Consider the following 23,428-nt stretch of genomic DNA (forward strand, 5'->3'; position numbering starts at 1 on the left):
TATGAACAAAAATAAAGAAATTTAATAGAAATTATTGAATAATTATACGCGTGTGATATAAATGATAAAATCACGTAACATAGAAACCACATTTGAAAATAACATTTATCCTGCGCAAATTAGTTGCACTATTGCTTTTACAACAAATAGAAACAATGGTTCGTAATCTTAAAGTTCCGAGTTTTGAAAGATCTGTAGATTATTCACAGTTTTGAATATATTGTATGATTTTTACTTAATTGAAAATAGCTCAGACGAATCTGTATCTACTTAGATTCGTATTAAACGAAAAAGATTTTAGCAGCTCGTTGCAATCTTATGCGCCAAGAGGCAACAAAAATTATACAGATCTCATTTTTCCATCGAAGTGGCTGCTTCTCGAATTTTCCAGAGATTTCTTCATTCGCTCATTCTCGTTCCTTGCGTCTATATTACTATTTGCATCGATATCATGCAATTTCATACTTTCATGATCGTGGAGAAAAATGTAGAATTTTTATCCACATTTGTTCTACTCATTAGATATTATAACCATCGCTTCATTTCTGATATTTCACGTATTCTTGCATACTACATTTTCTGCATTCTCTACATTTTCACACTTTTATAACTCTCATAAATGCATAAGTATCCGCGATCTATCTGTCAGTCTTATCTATCGTCGAAGAGGAATCTCGTTCAGATTATTTCTAAGAGAAAATCGATGAATGGAATCGGTTATTTAACGAGACCTTTCCAGTCGATGTTAGTATACTCACAAGTCTTCATTTGCGATAGAATTCTCGCCAGCGATTCTCGACGCAGATGAGGGAATTTTGTTAACCTCGCATTTCCGGGCTGCTTCTCAGTTATACGAGAAGACACGTAGATGAGTGAGAGGACTCGCGGCAATGGTAATTAATCGTCGCTTTTGCTTGTCACAATATCCGCAGCACTGTGACATTTAGACGAACACCTACGTAATATGAGTAAAGAAAATGAATAAAATTGATAAGATCAACTCCTCTTGAATCTTTTGTCAGATTAGTAAATAAAACGATTTACAAGATATATAATTATGTAAGAACTTGTTGTTGGATTTTAAAAATGTAATAATTAAAATAAGTATAATTTTATTCGCAGATATCTAGCCAATTTGTGTGGTGTTTCAAATTATGTACTTGAAATTCTTGAAATTCACTGACAGGCAACTTGTTTGAATCTTTTGTCAGATTAGTAAATAAAACGATTTACAAGATATATAATTATGTAAGAAATTGTTGTTGGTTTTTAAAAATGCCACTGTAATAATTAAAATAACAATAATTTTATTCGCAGATATCTACGATAAACAATGTGTTGTTATTTGTAAAATTGAGAACTTTTTTGGAGTGCAAATCGTAAGCTTAAAATTTACCATTCATAGGTTAATAGAATCTTGTATTTATTTAAGAGATTAAATAAGAATTGAAAACAACGAATTTAGAAGATATCGTAAACGCTTCATGGAAGATTATATTACGTAATTAGAGAAATGATCGTCTTCTTCCTTCGTTTTCTTCCTTACTTTCTTCTTGCCGCTGTAATTTTATAAATCAAAAAGCTGGCCAGAGTAGAAATATAAAACATAATGCTGATGCAATATACCATGACAACTTTTCTTATACCCAGAGGAACTCACTTCTTCATGAACAATTTTCCTTAATCACTCTTTATTGCTTTCCGCAACAATCAATGTCGCAAGTTTTTACAAAGCAATTTAAAGATAGCGGAGAATTTCATTCTATGGTTAAGACTACAATCCCCAGTTATAAAGAAAAAACATTACGAGCTTTATTTACTAGCACAAGAAATTAAAAGTATAAATTGCTGAAACTTGCCTCCCTTAACAAGAAACTTTCTGTCAAATAACTAAAATTTTATGCTTACATAATATGGTTACATCTTGTTAAAATCACAATAATCTGTCTTGTTCGTTGTATAATTAAAATTCGTACTCTTGTAAGATAATTTACAAAATAGAACTTAAATAGAAAATTGATTTATTTGTTAAATAATGTGAATGGTATTGAATACTTATATATTGCTCACGTATTACGCGTAGCCTATGCACTTTCGTATCAAACACTTGCACCACTTTCTGCGTAATACTTGTCGTCATTTAAATATCATTGAAACTCGTTATATTTTAATGGTAAATAAATAAACATAAACAAAATTATTATATTAATATTTTTTTCTATAGTCAACGCTAGACTCTGGATATTTATGCAAACTCATATTTTTATGTAGATAGCTAACGAAGTACAGTAGAATCTCGATTAACCGTCTCGTGATTATCCGGAATCTTTTGTTAATAATATCAAACGCTTCCTTCACAGCCAAATGATAATTTTCTAACTGCATTGAAATCCCTCGATATCGAAGATTTACACGAATATGTCGGAGATGAAAGAACATCGGGGCTTTCCCTTTGGAATTTTTGGGAAGATCCCCAATACTTTAGTCTAGACTTTTTATTATAGCTGTACTTAAATAATAAAACTTTTTGATTTATTACTTTTTTTGATTTATTAATTTTTTGATTTATTACTTTCTTACAGAAGGAATTTCATGTTATAAAGTACACTTTTGGTATTATTAATCCATCTGGGACCATGATCCCTAAACGAGGGTCGACACATTTATAAAATTGTAGAACCAGTCATTTTGACTGGTGTGGTATTTCTAATGTTAGCGATCGATCTGAAATTTTCCTGATAACTGATATCATCATATTGAGTAAAAATTTTAAAAACGTGTGGGAAGTTGTACAAAACGAGGAAACTGGCTAATTGGGGTTCGATAAACAGACTACAGGATCCTTTTACACTTCGACAAGTACCAGTCATTTTGACTGGCATTGGTATAAATAGCTTTGATACGAAATTATTTTCAGTTTGAATACATAAAAAACAAAATAAAATTCGTTATATTATTCTTTTGGTTATTGTTGCGAAAGTCATTCATCATTGCGGGAAAAAAGTATAACATGAAGTAGGAATTTTAAAATAAAATTGTAAAACCAGTCAATTTGACTGTGGTAGTTCTAGTGTTAAAAGAGAGTTGACCCAAGGGATACGGAGAGGTACAGAGGTAAAGTACATAAGTTCAGTTTGACTTGGACCTTGGACAAGTAAGAAAGCGCATTTGCTGACCGTGTATTCGTTATTGAACCTAAGATTATTGTCATTAGCATCTCGAATATCTAATCGTCACGGTTAATTGTCAAATTCTGTTCGTTAAACGTCCCTAATTCCAGCGAATGCCTCGACGAATATATTTATATGAGTATCAAATATCAATGGGACAAAGTTCAGGTGCAGACTATAATTAAATGATGACTCAAGCTCTACAGATGTAAAACTGTCGATACAGAACATCCTGTCATAAATGATAGAAACAATCGCACAGTGGATCAATACCGAATCAGCAAGTGAGCAAGTGGATGAACTTAACATAGAAGTGTAGCTCCCTGAAAATAATCCATACTATGCTATATCCACTGATATAATCGCTGCTATCTAAAATTAGCCCATCGACGAGGTGATAGAAAATGAAAAAATTAGTCATAAAGAAGGTGCTTCGATCTTTTGAATAAGGAAGACACACTCAGTCTAACAGAAAGTTTAATTCTGCTGAGAGGATGACATGATAAAACACTATTAAAAGCAACGTTGAGCAAATAATTTAATTAAATAATTGTATTACAAATCAGAAATATGGTTATAGTACAAAAGCAATTATATCTCTTGGAAATAAAAGGCTCATCTTGGCATAGAAAACTCGTTTTCATTTATTTGCCCTCGAGCCTCAATTATTCGTTGAACCTGGATTTATCAGAACTCCTCGACCTGTCTCGATTAAGTAGGTTAATCGAGGTCCTACCTTAAAACCAAAACAGAGATTCGTTTCATTCGCTAAACGTTACGTCTACGATTTTCTTAAATATAATAAAATAATTAAATATGGTAAATATTGCTCATACTTTCACGCGTTACGTGTGTTCTACGTATTCGTGTATTTCCACATATCCCATTAACCTTCCACATTGTAATTAGCATCTCGTATTCGTGTTATTAGCTTCGCAACTCCCTTTGAACTCGATAAGCAACGTCAAAGTGTCACGTGGCAAACTAATAAAGTGCTGGTGTCGAGCAATTCGGGGAAACGTCGCGACACAACCAGCACCTCGTTGCGATTGCATCGATAAAGAGGAAGGTCACAGTGTCGACTGATCGCGGAGGCTGTTTGCCGTTCGTGCACGGACCTTCGCTGTCGCGAGCGTGTCGTCGAAATAAAAGCGCAAAACCGAGCGAAACAGGGTCTTGTCGAGCTTTTGTGCGGCGGATCGCGATTCTCTGCACGTAGCCGCGATACACGACGAGCAGAACAGTGGGTAGCACGATGCGGGGATAAACCGAGGCGGCGGGGTTGTCGGCGCATTGTGTCCCTCGAAAGTGGTTACGTTGTCCCGTCCCTCTGTCTGCAACCGACAGGAAACTCAAGAATAAGAGGAGGATTATCTGGAACCGTTGCGGAACCGCGAGACGAGGGAAAGAAAGGAAAAGGGAGATGAGAAAGAAAGAAAGAAAGAAAAGAATCGAAGGAAAGAACGGGAAGAGAACCGCGGACTAAAAAGGCAGATTCGAAGAGAGTAGAGAGGAAAGTCGCGTGATTGTGTCGGTTCAAAAAGGAAGCAGAAGAGCTTCCAAGGTTATTCACAGTCAGAAATACAAGAAGGAGAAACGGGAATATATGTAACCGCGAAGGGTAAAGCGAGGAGGATGCGGGATCCAAAGGGGCGTGTTTGCGCGGACGGAAAAGGAACTTCCTTTCTGGGCTCTGTCACGTCGAAATTACCGTGCTCGCGGATCGCTCGTGTGTTGAGAGAAAGGTAACGTGTGCAACACGGTGACGCGCGTGATAATGATAAGACCGTGCATCGTATTCGGATCCTTGACCCCCTGCTCCCTCGCAAAATTGCAGTCATTACGTTGAATTGTGCGGTTCTGTCTCTTTTTACTTCCTGCTGCACCGCGGACATGTACCGAGCGCCAACTTACCGTTTCACCTTTCTTCGACTTTGCCACGAGTTTTTATTTCACGCGACTAAGTAATATCAATGAACGTGTGAAAATGTCGCTTCGCAGCAGCCTTTCTTTGAATTTCAGAAAAATAGGTTTAATCGGTTTAGTTTAATCTGCAATTGAGTTTGCGAACAATTGAAACAGTGAGAGTAAAAAAATAGAGTAAGTAAATATGTGTGTATGTGTGTGTGTGTAAGTAGATATGTAAATGATTGTTTGAAACAAAATATTTGGTATTAAACAATAATAAAATAACGAAAGTATCTAATGTAAATATGTACTACTTTTTCCCGTTAACAAATATATCGCAAAGAAAGTGAATATATCTATAGAGCAATTTTCCATCTTTTTATAGAAACATATTATCCTTCGAAGAAAAAAGGCCCGAACAAAAAATCTATAACATCATCCATTTTATCTTAATGAAGCACATTTAAAAGATATAGAAAACGATGGTATTTACTAGGTGGGAAAAACGTCTAGTTTGATTTTGTTTAATTACGTTCATAAAGATACGAAATTGCATAAACATCCGCGATAATTGTAATAATAGAATTAATAATTTGCAAGTTACGATTAGACCGCGGCTATTTCTGCAAATTTATATTTTATAGAATAGAATTTAAAAAAGGAAGTGAAATGGGATTTAAGCGGTGAGTTTCATGTACTAACTGACATTTCATCGTCATTTGGGAATGTGAAAATAGAAACAATACGTCACGCATCATCGAAAATAGATACCAGAATTACGTACTTTAGATGTTGAAACACGACCTGGAATATTAAGAAATAACGTAGTGCACCACTCGCGAAAAGATAGAGTGTTACAGAAGACTCTGCAACGACAAATTCGTTTATTTTTGCTGTCTTTTAACTAGCCAGGTATCTACTTCAAATTCCAAGTGCCGTTTACGCACTCGAGCACTTAACGACAAAGATCGATCAAGCGACGAAATCTCGTTCTCTTACCCTGTAAAAACTTACAATTTGTTTATAACGCGTAATATGTAATATTAGACCAATAAAAGACGAATAAAAAAAGCGAAATTCAAATTTTTTCCAATTTTGTTAATGAAATTCGTTGACACTTTACGTACTTCATATGGTGTCCTATAAAAATGTTAAGTACTGTTAAATAAAACAGTAAAAAAATGCAATTGATTCGATAAACGAAATGTTACAAAAGTGTTTTTACATTACATGCTTGAATAATACGAAACTGTTATCAATATATTAGAATCGTTATCAATATTGATTGCTCAGAAGATTCATTCCGATTTTTGAGGAATTTAATAAAATAGCAAATTTTGTTTAGTACCTCTCCATCGGAGAAAACTGTTTGCAAGCATATCACGCTAAGAAACGTTACTAAAAGTACCTTTAAATATGCTCGTTGATTTTTAATAAAATATTACACTCGTTAAATGCTGCTCGGGAAGTTCGTTCCGATTTTTAACTCTTTGTTCGACATAAAAAATCACGTTGGAAAGTTTTCCGCCGAAAAAACCTGAGAGGTTTTCCGAGCATGGAATATTCAAATTACGTGAAAGATGGGGAAGGTTGTGGAACGAAATGGCATCCATGTAATTCAACAAATGTATATCGAATCGAAATGTAAATCGGAACGAACCTTCAGAACCGTTTGAATCTGTTCAATCGATTGCTAAAATACGCATTTTCAATTTTACAATTTTATTTTCCCATTCAGGTTATATACTTTGTCAGAGCATACGATCGTCATAGTGTTAAGTGTAACTCGTAGTTGTAAATCTCTGTATTCCTTTTAGAGAAACGCTTTATCTGAATATTCTCGTGCTACAAAATTGATCTTAAGCAATTCTCCTAGTGTGTTCACCTTCGTCATGAAAACGTTCTTTTTTGCTACGTCTCGTTATTTTCTTCGCGTTGCATTGTACACGTACGATCGTGCACAATTAGGTCGACGTTATTCGAGATTCACTTGCTCGAAAGCCAGCAGCATTGCGGCTCGACCATTACGCATGCATGAACGGCTACGGTGCACGTTTTCGAAAGGACAAAGTTACTACGGAAGTTTCGCTATCCTTCAGAGAAGCCTTTTGATTTGATCTGGAACGTGCTTCAGCCTAAAACGTGAGTTACGTCACTGGTTCTATTTTAGAGGATCGATGATTCGCGAGTCGATTTTCCACCTTGAAACGTGAACCGTTGCTCGCGGATGTAAAATGAAAGTTAGAAACTCCGACAGACTGTTTAACTTGTCGGCAAATTTGCTGCCGATAGGGCTTCTTCAATGGTTTGATTTTCACGTTAAAATTCTTGAGACTCTTTCACACGTTCGGGTAAATGTCCTTTGGCGCGTTATCGCTGCACGTTATATTCCACGTTTAAGTTTCTGTTGTACTAGCGTTGCACAACGATCTCCAAAATTGTTCAGTGACCAATTCGAGCTCTGCCTTTGTCCACACGTGTTAAGACACTCGTGAAAAATGAAGTAGATTTCAGAGAGTCGAAGAGTTATTTGCGAACACATTAAACTAGGTATAATATTCAACACTACAGTAATTTCATCGATTTGGTGCGTACAATGTAGTCTCGGTTATCATTCGAGGTGTTTTGAACTGTACCATAACCATGTTTTTCGAAATTTTCAAGTCATCACAAATCATCAATTTTCTTTTACAAAGAGTAGGAAAGTGCATAGAAGTGTACAGAAAGGAAATAGTACAGTCAGGTATTGTGAAAGCAGGTAGTCAAACTTTCGGTCGATTAAATAAGTAATTAAACCTAAATACATGCACAGTATTACATTATCAAAATTTTCCTTTTACGATTTTCGATTATCCGAGGGAGAACCGGTTCATATCATCTCGTATAAATAATCGAATTTCTTTACCGTATATATATATTTAACAGGTCTTTAAATCCCTATTTTGATCAACTTTGACCTATTTATTATTATATTATTATTGCGTTCACAGTTATTCAATTTCATGCATATTATAAACTTTAATTCAAATGTAGAAGAGAACCATGCGAGCCAGCACGAAATTATTAAAATTCATCGTATTAATGAAACACCTGCAAATAATTTTAACAAATCCGTACCATACATTTCATATCTTAATCCTACGCAAATATCTTCTCTGCATAGAATTCGAATAAATAAAATTCTAATAAATAATTCTAGTCGATTACGAACGACAGATATAACTTCGTTAGTTTTAGTTAACTCGGTTAGTTCGCAGCTCGGAAAATGCGAGGAAGAAAGAAGCTCTTTTTACCTTTTCAAACAGGTATAGCGAAACGTCCTCTGAAAACAGATTCAAAGACTGCCATTGTCTCAGACACACATCTTCCATGCAATGTACTCCAACACCTGTGCATTCTTTTCTTCTCTATTCCACCTTTTCTTTCACTCACTTTGGCCCAGCTATGCAAACATTCCTAGAATACATTCAGACACGTCCATCTAATACCTTGCACGGCCATGCACTCTTCCTTTCATCCCTTCTCGCTAGAACTCGACCACTTGCTCCTTTCACGTGTCTCCAGTATTCGAAACTCGCAATAAGTAGTCGTACGAAATTCCTATTACCAAGATGCAAATTTAGCATCTGGGTCGAGTCGTGTTTCAACTTTAACCCTTTCGCTACGACAGTCCAGTCCGCCGAAGTACTGTCACTGAATGGAAACGCGCGCCAGAAATACGCACAGTGTGCGTGCTTGCTGTATATACGTTTTCCTAAGTCTTAAATAGCAATAATTCTTGTAAGAACCGTATATGAAATATCGTTTTACTGTCAATGCATTTAATAGATTTTTTAGCATGAAACAGTATACGATCGTTTGGATGTTTGAAATATATTGCGTGAAACGTTTTGATGTTGTTTCAACAATAAGTAACTTTAAGAAGTGATTAATCCAATATGTCAATAAAATCAACAGAAAATGTTCTGCCGATAATGAAAAATATATTATTGACTACAGACAACATTTGTATATGCATCATTTGAATGTCGGATATATGAGATGTCATCTTGTGGATGCCGCCTATAAGCGGCGCTCGTACCCACAGATCATCTTGTAGATGCCTCCTATAAGCGGCGCTCGAAGCGAAATAATGGGTTAATAATGCTCGTTATAACGTTCGAATGACGTAGATTTCTTGCTTCTACGAGTTGTAAATGCCGAGTTAGCCAAGTATTGGGTTGGCAACTAAGTGATTGCGGATTTTGTCATTAGGTGGTAATGATAAACCCCACTGTCTGAATCATTTGAATCGGTTGTCGTCAATGTACGAGCCACGAATGGTTTCAAAATAGATGCGCTTCGAGATAATTTTGTGGCTAATTTTATTTTCGCTTAAGGAGTTTTTAAAAGTGAATGTTCATTCCGCGAGCGTAGCACGTAAAGTATTTCATAAAGTACGATATTGTAAAAATTTGAGCAAGAATTTGATTAATATATAAGTTAGACGGAAATATAGAACTTCACTTTGGCTGAAAACTTTTGGCAACCAATATACAAGGTGACTCTGAAAACCATGGTGGTCGAGTGGTGATGATTAGAAATAAGTCGAAGAAAAGAAGTAACATTTTTTCGTTTAAAGCTTCATTTGGATTAATTATTATTAATGGAATGAAGGAATAATTAGTAAAGAAATAGTTGTTAAAATTATTGTTAAAACGTGGAGTAATAGATGAATCGTTATCAAACATGGACAATGTCACGATAATAAAATGACTCGTACAAGCTAGTGATCTCATCCTTATTTACGAAACTATTCTAATTAAATGCAAAATAAAGGAATGTAATAATACAAACATCAGCAGAAACACAAGTTTTTTTATTATTATTTAATTTGTACGTTACAATTTGTCCAGCTAGACATTTGGTAAATATTTCTAACTTAGTTGCTAAATAACTGACTGGTGGATGGCTACCCCAGCGGGATACCATCTTCGAGTTTGGCTATTTTATTTCTTTAATGAGATCAGGGGGTGTTTTCTTTTTAATCTTCTTTTTTTTTCGATTTATTTTTACAATCATCCTCCTGCCGGTTGTATCACAAATTTCGGGACACCCTGTATGTAGACGTTTGCTTTACAAGGTAAAAGATATACAGAAGCAACGTATGTTATATTCAAGAAAACTATTTGAAGACTCTGTGCAGTTTCTGCGCGTTGAACTTTTTGCAAAGCCTGTGATGGCAAAGCTAGGATAGCTCGTTGCTAATTAGCTAATTCTATTAGCAACTCGTGTCAGCTACCCGGAAATGCACTTAAAATAACGCGATCCGCAGCCGTGGGTTACAGTAAATTTTCTAATTTCGGATGTTTTGATGGTCGTTGAACGATAAAACAAGATAAGAGTTGCAAAGGCAACTAGCAAAGAAAAGATACCAAGGCAAAACTAACGAGGTAATTTGTTTGCCAAACTTTCAATGAAACTTTCAATAGACTTACAATATCGCGATATAACAATACATGTCGTAACAACACACAGACGTGGTAATATCGACTTATATTACGAAAAGAAGAAAACTCTCATAATAATTCATATGGAACACGTACATACATGTATAAGAGATACATACATATACTCTATATGCAAATTGTTTATTAATACACAGATATCCCGCGTGCTAAAGTGTTACGTATTATTAATTAAACGCTTCAACAAATCATTCCGTGACGCCCGCTAGAGGAGAAAAAAATGCTCTCCTTTCATTTAAATGGAAAAATTTTTTTTCTTTTTTTTATTTGGTAGAATTTTTACAATCAATTGTCATTGAGAATTATAAGTAAATTATTAAATGGAAAATGAAAGATATTTATTTCTCGTTCGAGTAATTCTTATTAAACCGAACAAAGAGATTGGGACAGCAAGTTAAAGAAACATCTGATTTTACAGAAAGAATTTGGGGCCTCATTATGTATTTTTCTGATAATTTGCAAGTTGCTCTTACGTGTACTTTTATTCTTCTCCTCTCTCGAGCTTCTAAATGTCTCGAAGTATAACATCTCTGCGCTTCTTCAATGGAAGAAGTTTCAGTTCTTCGTCTCGGGGTGTAACACCATCATCTTCCTTACTTTCTTCGCTTGATGACAACCGGAAGTGATCTCAGATCGGTTTCGTTTTCCTTTCCATCCATGGGCGAGTCTTGTCATCTAGGAATCGTGAAAAACAGGAACTACGGTGTCGGGATTCGAACTTGGGTGTGGGATGATGTTTGTAGCTGACTACGTGAAGCACGTCATTATCGTTCTATCGAACTTAATATCTTGCCCTTATACCTATGTAGAACAAAAATTTGCTATTATTCATATTTATTATCCAATTTGATAAGAGCTGTCCGAATAATAAAAATCGACACTACCTTCTATTTTGAGGATCCGAGAGAGTCTGGTTTTTCGTGGCCTTAGCAGACTTCGTCCCAGGAGAAGTTGCCGTTAAAAGATTTTGTGTGCTGAATCACTTAGTTTAATTAAAAAAGAACGACATTATGATATCGGTTTCTGGGCGACAGCCCATGAGATTTTGTTTAAGCCGTCCTATATAGGGCGACTAAAACAGCAGATTAACAGCGATGTTGTTAACAAGTGTTCCAAAACGAGAGATATCAGCATCAAGTAGAATAACGTAGCAAATAAACATCTTAGAGAGAAGGCAAACTTGTTTATTTCGCTTCGTTTCACGATGAAACAAATATACGTAATTATTTATCTCGAAAATTGTACGCAAGAACTGAAGACGTTTGTTCCATTGTCTTCTTTGTTTTCTCTTCCAGCAGGCAATACAACGAGATTTATGTATGTAGATATCAGAGTGACTGCTTAAGAAAATTGCTGCCATGCAGCGAAAGCTTAAATGTAAACACAACGTTTAAGGACGTGGTTTTGGTGCATCAGTCAAAAAAGTCTGCTCGCTAGAGTTGAGAAGTTGGCAAACGAGGTGCCACTCTCTGCAAACCGGCGAACTGTTCCATCGACCTTAACGACGTTTGTTTTTCTCTCAATTAATGTTCATTATCCAAGATTAATCGACTGGAAGATGACCCAAGAGAAAACGCGATTATACATACTTCAACGATCCCTATTTTTTTGCACTTGCATCGTAGCCTGGTACGTTTAAACTTTCGCTTGTAATTCGTTTTTGTTTCAACGAAGTATAAACTTGGAAATATCTGCAAACGAGCGGTACTTGTAATAAAAATAAATATCCCGAACGGTACAAAATTTGATAAAGCTTGGTAATAAAATTTAATAAAAATTTGAAGAAACACGCTTTACGAATAAGGGATACAATCTTATGTATTGAGAAAAACATAATATGTACATAGGATAAAATTATATTTTATTTAAAACTACCTGTTACTTTTGGCATTTGTTTATTTTCAAAATCAACAAACTTGCTTGCATACTCTCTGATTGTAATAATAGATCTTTGTTTAATGAGATTTCTGTTTTATTTTATTGTCCCTTCTGTTATGCTCTCTGATTTCTTGTTTAACGAGATTTATTATTATTCCATCATATTATACTTCTCGGTAGAATTTGATGTATTTTCCTGTATTCTTAACTATTATCGGATAGTTAATTTTTTATGCATATTCTTTAATTTTCGGTTAACAGAGAAACACGTTATTCCCCTAAATAGTCATTTACTAAATCTACCATTCTCGGAATTATTGTCCTGGTTTTAAATGCTTCCCACCAAATTGACCAAACGAAAGACATCGATTGGAATATGCTATTTACCATACAATAACAGACACTATATATATATGTAATAACGTAAATCCTTAGGGTAAATCAGACGATCGATTCTGGGAAATTGAGTTTATCTTAGGCATAATTAAATTAAATACAATAACAGTTAATAACAAATCTACTACAAATTTTATCTGGAAAATGGAGAATCGATTTTCCAAGTCCTGAATTCAGCGAATGACTGGCGATAAAACAAAAGAAAAATAAAAAATGTCGGTTGCAGGGCAGTTTGAATTCCATAGAATTTACATATATATATTTAAAACATTTATAAAATAACATGAGATCGTTATTTCTAATAAATTTTGCAAGTAAACGCGCATATTTTCATGCATTATATTCGAAGCAGCAATTCAGCCAATTTATGCGAATTATCTACCTGTTTCAGGAGTATGATACAATACGATTCCGCGTGACGCTTGAAGACGAAGTGCCAACAGGGCAACAACCGAACATCGTCGGCGTAGATGCATACGTAATTGTGCTGGACGAAAATGACAATCCTCCGCGTTTTCTCAACGTGCCATACGAGGCCGTGGCCGAGGAGGACCTCCCAGTTGGTTCGACGATTCTTCCAGGTATCAGAGTAATGGATCCTGACATGTTGGGCGACACCATAGATCTAACCTGCGTTCCTCAGCCACAGGTGAGTCATTAATACTCGTTACACCGCTAATATCCCATGGGCACTTATCGCTGCCCGATTCGTAGATCAAATTTTCCTTTGCTTCCACTATTTCTTCCTCGGCTAGCTGAAACCTTGTTGTTTCCTTATTTTTATTTCTCCTATACTTATTATTGGCGAGGAACCTTGCCGAAGGAATCAAATCGTTCCTCAACGTTTCATCAACTACGAAAATAAATATTATGTCTTAAGTTAAGTAATGCTTTAAGTTTAAACTTTTTTTAGCAGATTTTACCTCATTTTCGTAGTACTTTCGTAATTCTTCGTGATTCTCTGTTTACATAATCCATTATTTTTTCGACCCAAACAATGGTTTTACAGTTTTACAGTATTTTTTCAATAAATCGTAGATGTAAGTCGGAAGAAAAATATAAATAAACAGTATTTATTCTGCTTAAAATTAATGTGATTTTTACATACGTGACGTGTTGGGAAATATCACGTTGGGTCAAGATAAAGCTGGTACGATCGTTCCAGGGTTAACAGTGTCTTGTGCTGTTAAAAAGTTTCTTAAGTTTGAAGAAGATAAACATGGTCTCTTGAACTTTGCTTCTTTGAACGAATCATGGAAATTATAAAAAAAGATTTTATAAATATATTAGTATGAATCAGCATAATAATTTAAACGACTGTATGTACATATACGATATTTCCATATATTTCTTTGGATGTGTATATCCAAATAGCCAATTCCCATAGCCAAACAAACCTCGAAGTTCTAAATATGTTTAATATCGTTGATTGCGTTTCATATAATAATTTCGTGAAAAATTATGAATCATAAAATTGCCTTCGAGTATTACTATTTAGAAAATTTTCAAAACCATTACTGATGGATTATAAATACTCAAATATACTCTATGAAATACCACGCTCTGCTTTCTGTGAAAAATACGATTGAATAGGATAAAGTAAAACGATGTTAAGCTTTAAAATTAAGGGTTAAACAGTGATTAACTAATTGATCAGCATTTGGTAGTTAATAAAATTAATGATATTTTCGGTGGTCATTTTGAAAGCAATTAGGATTGAATTTCTTTTTAATTAGTGCACATCTGGGATGCCTTTCATGGCTTTTCATTAAGTTAATGAGCAGTGTGGTGGAAGTTACAGTTTCAAAAGACAGATAGGTAATTAACATTCGATATATCTTCCTTCTTGGCGATTGGATAAACATATGAATTATTAAATAAATGTCAATCCTTCCGTAAACGATAAAAGACTTTGTCAGTTCGATATATTTAAAAACATATCAATTTCTTCACTGTAACTATTAGTAAATGAAAACTGATCTCTTTAATTTTGAAAAAGTTAAATATGAAGAAATACGTAACAGAAGCTATACAACTTCGATAATTTACTATTATTTTTTCCAATTTTACTTTTGTTCGTTAAAATGTTATTTTTAACCTGAAAAAAGCAGTACTAATTTTTTTCTAGCTGTCACAATATATTTTTATTTTTTGTATTCAATAGTCGTGCAGAATTGGCTGTCTCCACTGCTTGAATCATCGACAAACTGAAAACTAAATTTGCATACATGGTTATTTCATTTTCCGCAACGAACCGTGTAAACCCACTGCAAACCATCTAAAACCAGAGAATTTGCCAGCTTGACTTTGCGAACGAACTTTGTATTTGACGAAACTTTTAAACATATTATTTGATATAAACTTAAATCTTCTACGATAAATTATGATTTCCGAAATATTTTTATATTCACATTTACGGTTATGTGTTACTTATCCAAAGAAGATTTCTCGTTTGTGAGAACTTTCGAAAATTGCAATTGGTTTAAGAGAAATTTAAAACGATCAGAATATTCGTCGTGTTATTTAAATGTGTGTTACCTGTCTAATAAGGATCTTCAAAATTCGGAAAAATAGTTTTTTAAATGTTTGCAAATCCATTTGTTTGTTCGAGTTAATTTAGATCTCTCCGATGATGTAAGGAACATGAGTTCTTCCAAATTTTTAAATCAAATTATTTAGTAATAACAATTAAGTGAAGATTCTCCTGTAACAACGAAAGAAGCAGGTGTTCTTTATGAATTTTTTCTAAACTAATTATTAGTTACACGGAACCTTTTTGGGATGTGAATGTAGTCTTGAAATATAAATGTATTTCTTTTCTTTTAGTTCCACTTATTATTTATCGTATATTTCAGAAGTCTTGTGATTATTTTTAACAATGTAGCTATTGTTGGTATACAGTTGGTATATAGCTCTGTCACAGTCGTCGAAACGCGAAAGCTGAGAAATTTTCTTACAATGAAATAGTTTACGCTGGGATTGTATCCATTTTCGAGGGAAGAACATGAAAAATTGGGAAGTTCTAACCGTTGAAGAGAAACATTTACCTTTTTCAATAAATAAATTGAGCTTACGTCGTTTGAAATAAATGGTGAAATAAAAATTGAAATGTCGATCCTTGGAGAAATTTATAATAAATTCATGACAAATATAACAAATTTCAATAACAAGCTTTGTCCGAAATTGATTTATCAATTAGTTTTTCAATCATCGGGCGCGTCAGTTTAAAAAGTTATTAAACGTGACAGTTTAAAATGTTAATAAACGGTGAGCGGAATTGAAATAACAAAAATTACATTCCTACTTAAATTCCTACAATAATTACCATAGTTACGTCCTAAAAAGATCTTGTCCCGTGTAACTAATAGTTAGCCTGAAAAAATGTCTAAAAAGGATTAAGCACAATCACACACTGATTATATCGCGTTATAAAACAATGAAGAAAATTTCACTATATCCAGCACGTTTACTGTACTAGCACATACCGCAGTATAAAGATCAAGTATCTATGTATTAGCTTACACAATGGCCCTAATACTTACCATAATTTTCCTGTTTTAACGTGAACGAATATCTCAAACGTTGTTACGTCATTATGCAGCTCGTGATACGAGCCACGCCAACATTGCGTTGCTTAAAAGCACCAATAAAGGCTAATAACTTTGCAATAAAGGCTGAAACAACTGAAACAGTTTAATAGAACTTCTTTACGGGGAAATAAAAAATATTTCCGCACGAAGTAAAAAAGAATATCAGGGAATTTATCTTGTTAATAAAAAAAAGGTGAAAGATTTTGATTCGATGCTTTACGTCTTTACGTCTCTCGTTATCAATCAAGCGTGTTAAACTTGTTATAAGAAGTTTTATATACCAAGTGAGAATTTCTTATTAAACTCGTCTGATATTTTCAATTTATATTTCTATCTCGATTTAAAAATACAATAAGCGTTTATGTGCTTTTCGAAAAAGGAGTCAACGTAATCCTTCGTAATTACACCAAAATACAGCAACGTGTAACCATTCTCTGCTACTGCTTGCTTTTGGGAGAAAAATTACACGGTTGTTGTTTGAACTAGAAATTATTAAAGAAAAGAAATGATTACTACGATTGTTAAACACAAAATTTTATTATATAAATTATAAATTATAATAAATACGAATATAGAATTTAAAAATATTTCTATCCCTTTGTTCGTTTTTATTTTTAAGCCTTTGTATTTTTATACATTTATATTTTTATATTTATATTTTTATCCCTTTATACGTTTATGTTAATAAGCCGATGAAATTCTCACTTTCCCTACCTTATTTCCAATAACCATAGCCATTCAACACTTACTCACTATGGGGAACAGCGAGTAATTCAAACATAGAAATTCTTCAACCATTTCAATCAAAAACTCTAAGATCCTTAATAGATGCACCTTGGTACGTTACCAACGAAACAATACATCGTCACCTTAAGATACCTACAATTAAAGAAGAAACTGTCCTGTTTTTACGTCCAGGTTTTCAGGACATAGATTAAAATATCGTACATAAGCACAGCGCAACAGCGGCTTAAATTTAAATTACAATAATAATCTTAAAAAAAAAAAAAATGTAATAATGCATGGCTACGTCATACCGTCGCGTATCGGTACTTTTGCCTGTACCACGCTACAATTAGAATTCAGCGTTTATTCTGGAAAAAAATCATGTAAAAAAAAAATATGTAAAAAACCTGGAATTAATAAACAAAGATTAAAAAAAAACAGTTAAAGAAAAAATATCCAAGTTTGGTAATAGATATAACATAAGAATTAGCAACCATTAAAACCCACTAGTTACTCAATTACTTGACACGACGGATCAGATCCGACATTAAAGAAGACATTACCCTCTAGATCTAAACATTAAATTCAACTAGAACCAACCATACGGTAATCATTTATTATTTACGTTATAGTACTACTATAGTACACGTTATAGTAGTACAGAATAATTTACTTATAATTCTCAATGAGAATTGACTGTAAACTACTTCCAAATAAAAAAAAGCACTTACTCTGTTGCTATTCGTTGGCAGTTGCCTGTAACGGTCAGGGACCCAGCAGTTTTCCCTTTTTTTAATTTGTGTTCCAGCATGTTTGGTACGTGTTTCATAAGAGTTTATTGTGTTCTATGGTCGATGTGTAAAACACGCGGAACCCCGTGCAGGCCCTCACAGGTCGCTGCGTATCCTCGAGCGCCGGTAACGTACAGATGGTGACTTGCAGAAGAAAAATTACCAATCGTATTAAATTTACCACCACCCTCACAAAATCGAAAATGCTTAGACAATCAATCCGCTTGTTTTACCTCCGCCAACGTCTCTTGTATGAAGGACTATACGAGCTTCATCTCTGATGAGTTTAGTCAGTGTGTGTTAACTCACTTTCAACTTCATGGTATCCCGTTAGGGGTAGCCATCCACATGTTCTTTAGCAATTAAGTTAGAAAAATTTGTCAATGTCCAGCTGGAGAAATTGTAAAGTACAAATTAAATAATAAAAAAAAAACTTTCAATTTAGAAACATCTCACACCAAACACGTTCAGTTTATACGCAGCTCATTTTAAATAAATCTCACGGTTCTTTATACTAGCCAGTGATTCTTGCCATACCTTTACTTTCCTGGTAAATTATCTTTGTCAGGCCCTTTATTTGGCTAATAATATTTAGCTAACATTTTTGGCTAATAATCTCTGTCAACCTATCATTCCGGTGACAATCTTTGCTATTGCTTTGCTTTCGAGCTCACAGTCTCGAACATTATGCGATCCTTCTCAACACAGAGTCTCGAACACAGCGTATTTTGTAGAACGAATGAGTCAATCGTGTTAAACATTTGATCTTCCAAACGTAAGATCAGTTTTGGAAATTGATACATTTTTCTAGAGAATAAGATAAAAGACAGAAAATTGTAGGAATTTTATAAAGACTTTAAGTATAAGTGTGTTGGTTGATTTCTTGTATTTTGTAACATTATTTTGGTTATAATTTTGTTGTTGGGCAAAATGAAATTGGGCTAACTAAAATTTGCAAAATTGGAAAGATCTGTCCCCACTTTTATCAGTTTAGAAACGTAGGAAGTTTCTTATTGAAACGTGTTTGATGGTCTCTAAACAAACATCATCCCGTGATATAAGAAACTAAATTACCGTTCGATTATTTAATTCTCTAACAATAATCGTAATGCTACATATGTCTAGTTATTCGATGTTTTAAATACGATATCTGTAATATGTACAGTACAGCGGAAGATTGCAATTTGCATTTCAGTGATTAGCAGAATCATTATGATAGCATCTTTTGTGACAAATCATAAACAGTACGCAAATTGAGTAACATAAATGGAATCAGCGTCGAAATAAACTGAATTTACGCGATATCAAGTTATTGCTTTTATACGGTGAGATATAGGTGAGATGGAAAATTGGGTGTGCATTGCATAAGCTACTGAATATAAATACAACATCATAAATACATATTTTCATAACAAAAGCATTCCACTCGTACACACATGTTTTTTATTTATGCCAGACCTGTTTTCATCTGACGGGAATTAATATCTTGGCTGAATTTAATAAACACGAATACAAATTCCTCACGAAGTTCAACCTTCTTTTTTAGTAGGTAATGTCTAAAAATTTTAGCATATTTCTTTACTCTTTTAATTGTATTATAATATCCTATAATTTGTTATATATTATATTTGATCCTATCAAGATGATAAAGTGACACTCAGTTCATATCGATATCATTATCGTATTTTAATTGAAATAAAAATGTTTTACTAGCCTCTCTGTTGTTATTTTTATATTCAGAGGTAGGGTCACAATAGTTATTACAATATTGCACGGATAAATCTATCACACCGTTCTGAGCTGAAAAAAACCTTTATTGCACGCGCTTACATGGATTAGGAAAAAAATGAGCATTTGAAAAATATCGATCGAGTCTATCGATTGAATCTAGAACAATCTTCTAGTTACTGCTTTTTGTAACTAGCGCATCCGCATGTGGAGGGCGAGCACGAACTCATTGTGCCATTGTTGTCATTTTCAACATTCTCTAATTGTTACAAACTGTTAAAAAATTTACTTGTAGCTTTTCCAGTATGCATCAATTCTTTAAATCTATATGAATTCCGATTACGAAACTACTTGTGGTAATGAAGCCTACGATTAATGACACGCTAAACACTCAACAAAGTTTGTTCCTTCAAATTCTATTACATTAATGTAGTAACTTAAATGGTCTTTAGAGGAAGGACAAATAATGATGTTTTGATTTAACAAGCAATACTCAATACAACGAACTGATTACAATATCGTCGTACGTCTTATTATCATACTCGGCTCTCAACTTCCCGATTCATACTCTCCGCCTCCTCCACTCACACTCTCCGGCTTCTGCACTCACTCTCTCTGACTTCTCAACTAACACTCTGTACGATTTCCCAACTAATACCCCCTGGGCTAGCATCCCTTTGTCTTTTCTTAGCCCCACCACGCATGTGTTCCGCGAAGGCCCGTGGCCAGGATCACGTAGGCCTTTTCTACGAAATTATTCACTTGAAGGACCGACGACACATTGATGGACCCGACGACACCGTCGCGTAAAATAAAAAGAAATTTAAAAGAAAGAAGAAAACTTTATTTTTTCCTCGTTTATACACTTATAATACACTTCTGAGCTCTAGGCGTGACCGTTCGAGACTGAGGCTCTTACAATATTTTTACTTTCGGTGGCATCTGTTTCTTCTTTGCTTGTCATCCCCCAATATCCCCACTACCCTGTAGGCGTACGTGACCGTTGCTACGCTTCTAGAACATTCGGTGGAAGGACCGTTAGGACATAGATGACTCTTTAGGCACTGCGGCGATATACATTGTCGCCAAGACCGCCACATCTTTATCTCCATCATCGGTCCATCGGATTCGAAATATGCCTGCCCGCGGTGTGACTTACGTTACAACACCTCGGCTCTCGCGATATTGTTTATGGTTCGACCGATATCTTAAGCCTTTTGTCATACTACATTAATAACACACAACGTCCAGAAATAATATGTGCATGAAAAAAATTTAATAAGCTCTCTTTCTTGCAAAAGCTTTTTTCGATCGGATCATCCGCTACCGGCTTCGAAAGCGCGTAAACGTTATTTCGCGTTTTTCATTGAAAATAATAATGTTAATACGACACAACATCGTTATCGCAACCGTTTTATTTGTGTAACTTTGTACGTGCAAGCATGAAATTATTCATATGATTGAAATGCGATTAAGCAAGTAATGAACATAACGCAGCAATATCAGCAACTACAGCGATACATACAGGTTTCTAACGGAGCAAGTAACTTCGTTCCTTTGATAAATATTATCGAAATAATTTTGCACTGGTGTTAAAACAATTTTAATGGATTTATGGACATAAATGGATTATTATTTTAAACTTGAAGGCTGCGTTGTTAACATTTTTACTCTTCCAGCTTTAGCGTTCGATTATAAAATCATCTTGCTGAACTTTCGTTGATTAATTTTCAATGTTAAACGTTAAAAATTTTCAAAGCGTACATTTACGTGAAAGAGAGAAAGAGAGAAAGAGAACCTTCGTGTAATATCCCTTGATAGTTTTTAATATTCTCTCTTCATTTCTCCAACAATTTAATTACCAACGATCACTTTTTTTCTTTTTTATATCGATATATATTTTAATATAACTCGTAAAGTTCTACGCCCGTTTTACATCCAAATTTTCACAACTCACACTATCAACGACATACTCAGCTTTGAGCAGGGGCAATTAAAAATTGCGTAACTCCACTGCTTCTGACTTTCTGCCTCCGATCACAGCTATCTACTGCTTCATAGCGTGTCAAAGTGAACGCGTTTGGAAAAAGATTTGTTCCATTCGGCAATATTGAAAGCTATAGTGAAATTTTGATCATTTGATCTCGTCGTGACACCAATTCCTGTTCGCATAATCGATTTTTTCAGGTGATCCAACAATTTCATTTTTGTACAAAGATCGCTGAAAACAGGTATGACGTTGTAAACTTTTGTCGATTCTAATGTAATTTTATGGACGAACGAAAAAGATTTAATACGATGTAATGGAAAATGAGAACGATCTATTAAGGGGGTGTCTCGAATTAGAATGTTCTAAAACAGCATCTTTTTATGATTTTTTTTAGAAGGGAAAGAAAGAAATAAAGTTATTGATTTTTGAGGTATGATTTTATATATATTTTACGAATACAAAAAATTTTTGTTAAAGTAAAAAAAAATTGTAACAGATTTCTAAGCCTAAAAAAAAGGCAGAAAATAGTATGAAATTAAAAATTTCAAAATAATTTTCAAAATAAATGTCAAAATAAATTTCAAAAATTTAAAGAAAAAATAAACTTTAAGGTGCCATAACAATTATTTAAATAAACTTTTTGACGAACTTTCTTAGTTCATCGAGAAGAAAAATATATAATAATTTAATCTTTTTTTGGTTTCTTGTTTCGATCAAGAATTACGAGGTGGATTTTTCACGCCGATTGAAAACTGTAGCCCATGAAATAGGCTCAAAAATCTATTATATTTTTTTTTTACTTTAACAAAAATTTTTTTGTGTTCGTTAAATATATATAAAACCATATCTCAAAATTCATTCATAACTTCATTCCTTTCTTTCCCTTCTAAAAAAATCACAAAAAGACGCTGTTTTAGAACATTCTAATTCAGGACACCCCCTTAAGTTGAGAAATAACTGATAGGTCGACAAAGTTTCGTGAAATTACGATGTGAATTTGTGATATTTTTTATGGAATCTTTTTTTAAACTAACTACCACTTACATGGTATGAATTCTTATTATGCATTTTCTTCTACAATACCCATAACTCATGAATGTGATTTTCCGCGTGTTTAAGCATAATAGGATATGCAATTTATGAAACATCAACTCAAAAAATTGTTGTAATGTCGAGTATGTTCCCATTTTGTCACGAACTGCACTAATATCAAACATAATCTCAGATTATACTGTCATCATGATAAAAACATGGCAGAAACATGAAAAAATGCAGCTGATAGACAGGAAGAGGTAGAATTTATTGCGAAGGCAACACGATAATCACTACGATTCGAAATGATAAAATAGAAAATTCATAACATTCTTTAGGGTGAGATTCTCGCATAACAACAATAAAAGCAACTAATTTATATGAATTATTTTCAAATTAACTACTAGTTATATGGGACTTGACCTTTTTGTGATGTAGATATAGTCCGGAAAAACAAATGTAATTTCTTTTATTTTAATTTTTCTTCTCGTTTATTAACTTTTTAAACTGCCACGCTTAATAACTTTGCAAACTGGCGAGCACGATGACTGAAAAGCTGATTCATTTCGGGCAAAGCTTATTCGCTTTGCTACAAATTTCTCCAGGGATCGAACCTCGAATTTCTATTCGATTGCTTATTTATAATATTTTTTCGAACGATATAAACTCAATTTGTCTGCGGAGAAAAAAGTACATTTTTCTTCTAAACGCT

The 23,428-nt window shown here is 34.0% G+C and overlaps 1 protein-coding gene across 2 annotated transcripts in view; it reads left to right on the forward strand.

Moving 5' to 3' along the window:
- The window catches only part of LOC126928995 (cadherin-87A), a 521,848-nt gene that overhangs the window by 465,468 nt on the left and 32,952 nt on the right, over positions 1 to 23,428 (forward strand). For both annotated transcript variants that reach the window (XM_050744939.1, XM_050744941.1), the window contains one exon: positions 13,251 to 13,508. In XM_050744939.1, the coding sequence (XP_050600896.1) occupies positions 13,251 to 13,508 (258 nt within the window). The remainder of the gene's footprint in view (positions 1 to 13,250; positions 13,509 to 23,428) is intronic.

The sequence above is a fragment of the Bombus affinis genome, chromosome 2, assembly GCF_024516045.1.
Source record: "Bombus affinis isolate iyBomAffi1 chromosome 2, iyBomAffi1.2, whole genome shotgun sequence".
NCBI classification, from domain to species: domain Eukaryota; kingdom Metazoa; phylum Arthropoda; class Insecta; order Hymenoptera; family Apidae; genus Bombus; species Bombus affinis.